The sequence below is a fragment of the Apium graveolens genome, chromosome 4 (genome assembly GCF_009905375.1).
Source record: "Apium graveolens cultivar Ventura chromosome 4, ASM990537v1, whole genome shotgun sequence".
Classification (NCBI taxonomy): domain Eukaryota; kingdom Viridiplantae; phylum Streptophyta; class Magnoliopsida; order Apiales; family Apiaceae; genus Apium; species Apium graveolens.
Window position 1 is genome coordinate 310,209,731 of NC_133650.1, and position 4,616 is coordinate 310,214,346.

The 4,616-nt window shown below is 33.0% G+C and overlaps 1 protein-coding gene across 1 annotated transcript; it reads left to right on the plus strand.

Annotated features, from left to right (window-relative positions):
• The first annotated feature begins 2,338 nt into the window (after positions 1-2,338).
• On the plus strand, positions 2,339-4,359 carry LOC141717327 (patatin-like protein 5). Its single transcript, XM_074519409.1, has 6 exons — positions 2,339-2,508; positions 2,644-2,833; positions 2,922-3,068; positions 3,345-3,668; positions 3,764-3,939; positions 4,056-4,359. Exons 1-6 carry the CDS (start codon positions 2,411-2,413, stop codon positions 4,144-4,146), a joined length of 1,026 nt encoding a protein of 341 aa, XP_074375510.1. The 5' UTR covers positions 2,339-2,410; the 3' UTR covers positions 4,147-4,359.
• The last annotated feature ends 257 nt before the right edge of the window (positions 4,360-4,616 follow it).

Below are 4,616 nucleotides of genomic sequence, written 5' to 3' on the forward strand. Positions count from 1 at the left end.
TTCCTTTCCAATGTTTTTTCCTAGTTTTCTTTCGCTATAAAATCACTTTCCACTTTTGAAGTTAGGTTTTATCGAAACATTTCGATATTTATTAATTTTTTTAAAAAAATAATTATAATTTATCTAAATAAAAGAGAAACACGAGAATGTAAATATAATCAACTAATGTTTTTAAATTTCACTACTAAAATGAATACACCTTTATGTCTTTACAGTTTGTTCAACAAAAATATGAGAAACGATCAATAAAAAATATGAAAATGCACATTTTTCTTTGTTTTGGTCATTGCCTACCAATACTGGTAGGAATTGAACATTTTATTTTATAGATTTATTATAAAAACATATGAGCTTAATTTTAAAAAATCCAATATTTTACATACATATCGAAAATCAATATGTCTAATTATCCATACAGTTGGATTACTGAAAAAAATTAAAATATATAACCCCTATACAATCCATAAATTTTGAGTATAAAACCTAACTCAAACTTCGAACATTTTCGCTCATTTGTTTTCTAAACGATTTTATTATTTATAAATATTTTCATTTCCAAATTTTTTTCCGAGTTTCCTTTTGCTATAAAATGACTTTCCACTTTTAAAATTATATTTTATCAAAATATTTCGATATTTATTATTTTTTTCGTAATAATTATAATTTATCTAAATGTAAGAGAAACGTGAGAATGTAAGTATAATCAACTATTTTCTTGAATTTCACTACTAAAATGAATACATCTTTAGGTCTTTAGAGTTTGTTCAACAAAAATGTGACAAACGATCAACAAAAATAAGAAAATGTAATTTTTTTTCTTTGTTTTTGGTCATTGCCTACCAATACTGGTAGGAATTGAATGTTTTGTTTTAACAAAGTTCACTTTAACTACAATAAATAACAGTGAAAAAATTTCTTCTTTTTCTTCTTACTCTTCCTTATCTTTATTTTCTTCTTCTTTATTTTCTTTTATCTTATCTTCAATACATTAATACCACACAATACAAAAGCAAGAGGTGGTAGGACCATTTTTAAATCTGGACATTTTTTCCTACCAAATTTGGCAGGAAACACCTTTCAGCTGGCAGACCTCTTTTCCAACCAATATCGGTAGGAAAAAATCTTGAATTATTAAAAAGCTTCCAACGTCAAAAAATAATATTTATATTGGATAATACGTGGACTGCTGATATGGAGGGCGGGGTCATATCCATATAAAGATTTCATCATTTCCTACCAATATCGGTAGGTTTTAAGTTCTTACCAAATATGGTAGGAAATATCTCTAAAATGATTAATTTTAAAATAAAGTTTAATTGATTTAAAAAGATGAGAGTTGATGACATGGATGGTGGGGTCATTTTGGTATCATTTTTCGATCAAAACCTACCAATATTGGTAGGAACTGATGTTCCTACCAATATTGGTAGGTTTTGGTGCTTGCCTGTACAAGATCTGGGCCCCACCATGAGCAACCAGATTTCGACCTGGTAGGAAATAATGGAGCAATTCCTACCAGAATTCCTTGGAAGGAAAATCTTGGTAGGAAATGACCATTTTTCTTGCAGTGACTTTCCGACTTTAAGTCATAAGTTACAATTTTAAAAAAATCTCAAATGGGCCCTTAATATTACAAATATACCAGATAAAAAATATGCAGTCATCGAAAAACTGTTTCGGGATCGACCAATTAGATGATATGTAAAGTTCAAGGCATTAGGTCTGCACAAGCTATACAAAATTTGAAGATTGAGCAGTGAAGAAAGCACTTCTATGATATCAAATTTCTAACACTACTTGTCCATTTAAATGTCAAAATATTCAATAATTTACTTTTGAAAGCCTAGTGGTTCCTAGAATTCTAGAATATAAATATGAAGTTATAGTTTGTTTAGGTAGAATCTTTTTTTACTAATCGAAATTGCATTGACACTTCATAACAGCATAAAAACAACTTTTTTCTTAACTATTCCAGAAAAGTAGGTAGCTTGTCTTACCCTATATAAACTAACGAACTCGAGCTCATTTATTCATCTCATCCCGAAATATATAATTTCTCTCAAGTATTTCTCAGACATCTATTTCATAGATATTGTCAAATGGAGGGAACATCATCTGAACCTCCACTCCCGCCATTCAAATATGGGAACCTAATTACTCTTCTGAGTATCGACGGAGGTGGCGTTAGAGGTCTCATTCCTGCTACTATTCTCGAGTTTCTTGAATCCCAGCTTCAGGTTATTATCGATTAACTTTCTGTTTAACATTACTCCCTCCGTCTCAAATTATCTGTGAATTATAATCTCACACATGTCTTTGGATTGCATAGGATATTGATGGTAAAAATGCGAGACTTGCTGATTACTTTGATGTCATTGCTGGAACCAGCACTGGTGGTCTCATCACAGCTATGCTAGCTGCCCCTGATGTAAACAAGCGTCCTCTTTTCACTGCCAAAGAAATCAAGCATTTTTATAAGACGGAAGCTCCGAAGATATTCCCACCGAGGTGATCAATAAATACAAACGCACATAAATCTTGTCTTTAGATACTCATACATGGCAATTAACTAGTGTAAATGCATGAACACAGCAAGAATATGTGTTTAATTACAAATTAAGTACTAATTGGTTTCATAAACAGCGGGTTTTTTGGTCCGATTACGGATCCCTTCAAACTGCTTTGGGGTCCTAAGTATGATGGGAAATACCTTCGTAAGATTGTGGAAGTAAAGCTAGGAAAGGAGATTAAGCTAAGTACAACATTAACCAATGTGGTTATTCCAACTTTTGATATCAAACTTCTGCAGCCTACAATCTTTACTACTTATGAGGTATAAAAACTTGATATTATGTTTTGGTGCATATTATATGTACTTGATTGATTTACTCTTCTTCATTTAATTATCTATCTGCCTGCAGGCCAAGAAAAACCAGTCTTTTAATGCTCTGCTATATGATATATGCATTGGCACCACCGCAGCTCCAACTTACCTTCCTGCACATGGTTTCATAAACGATGGGGAAGAATTCAATCTTCTAGACGGTGGTGTTGCAGCCAATAACCCCGTACGTATACATCGACTAAAAACCGTTATATATATATAGGGATTGCTGGCCCGAGAATAACCTCGGGAGACATGCATGAGGTTAAAATAAAACAACAATTGTAGCATAAGGGTTTTTTTGTAAATACAGGCGGGTTATGTTTATATTTACAGATTTGCTCTTAATATATATGCATTGTTATATATATTACACCCTCAGACCCAGTTTTCTGTGTGTATATATATATGCATTGTTATATAAAAAGTATATATTAATGAATCTTATATTTTTCACCAGACATTGGTTGCAATGACTGTAGTAACGAAAGAGATATCCCAGGGTAATAATCCGGACTACTCCTTAGAGCCTGTGGGCGTCTCCTTAAACCCTGCAGTGATTAAACGGTCTAAGATACTTTCACTAGGCACAGGCTCAGCAAAGAATGAACATTTATATGATGCACGTAGTGCAGCCAAATGGGGAGTTTTGGGATGGTTGCTTAATCAAGGCTCAAATCCATTGGTGGATGTTTTCACTCAATCTAGCGGAGATATGGTCGATTACCATCTTTCGGTTGATACTCAATCACTTAGCTGTGAAGATAACTATCTCAGGATTCAGGTAACACTCAAATGGTATCAAGCATATAACATAAAAATAATTTTTTCCGACTCTAACTTTTAAGTGAGATTTTTATACCTTTCTATACTGTTAAGGCCGACACGTTAACAGGGACAGAAGCATCTACTGATTTATCTACCAAAGAGAACTTGGATAGGCTAGTTGTAATCAGTACGGAACTGTTGAAGAAACCAGTTTCGAGAACAAATCTGCAGACTGGTGCCCGTGAACCAGTGCAAAATCGCAGAAGCAACGAAGAAGAGCTAATAAGGTTCATATATATGTCTGCCTACTTAACAAAGTTCAGACATAAACTGTTTAATTATGTCTTGTGTGATTTCGATGTACGTCTAATCGGAAGCTAACTAGGTTGAATTACTCTTGCAGTTTTGCGAAATCGTTGTCCGAGGAAAGGAAACTAAGACTGCAAAACTATCTCTCCAGTCTCCAGACCATCAGCTCACAAATAATTAGCTAAACCATGCATGCATGTGCCACCCCACCACCCTCCTCGTGTTTTTTTAATTTCGAATGTGCACAGGGTAAACCGGACAGTTCACGCAATAGCCTTCTCGTGTGTTTTTATTCTTCTGTATAATAATATTGGCGATGAACTTTATTATATTTTTTGTTCAGAATACTTGTGTAAAATCCATTGTATATATGCTATGCTTATTGATTTCCAGTAAACTTTGTACTAGAGCAGGTGTGGACTTATATGCCTTGAATAAATGGAGGGGAATAATACTAGTTTTCTAAATTTTTCTGTTTCAATTTACTTTATCTATCAAAATTTTTTATTTTCAAATTCTTGTACTATCTCTTTATATCCAGTAATTCTTGTAACTTCCAGTTAAGTATTCATAAACCAAACACAAGTGTTTGAATAAACCTGTTAAGTATATACTGCAACTCACTTACAAGAAATATCTATGGTAACTACAAAAT

Excerpts from the sequence above, each read along its gene's own strand:
- LOC141717327 (XM_074519409.1), top strand. The coding sequence starts at position 2,411 with ATGCTAGCTGCCCCTGATGTAAACAAGCGTCCTCTTTTCACTGCCAAA. Across the intron at positions 3,069-3,344 it reads GTGTTGCAGCCAATAACCCC|ACATTGGTTGCAATGACTGT; the intron begins GTACGTATACAT and ends ATTTTTCACCAG. Across the intron at positions 3,669-3,763 it reads ATAACTATCTCAGGATTCAG|GCCGACACGTTAACAGGGAC; the intron begins GTAACACTCAAA and ends TATACTGTTAAG.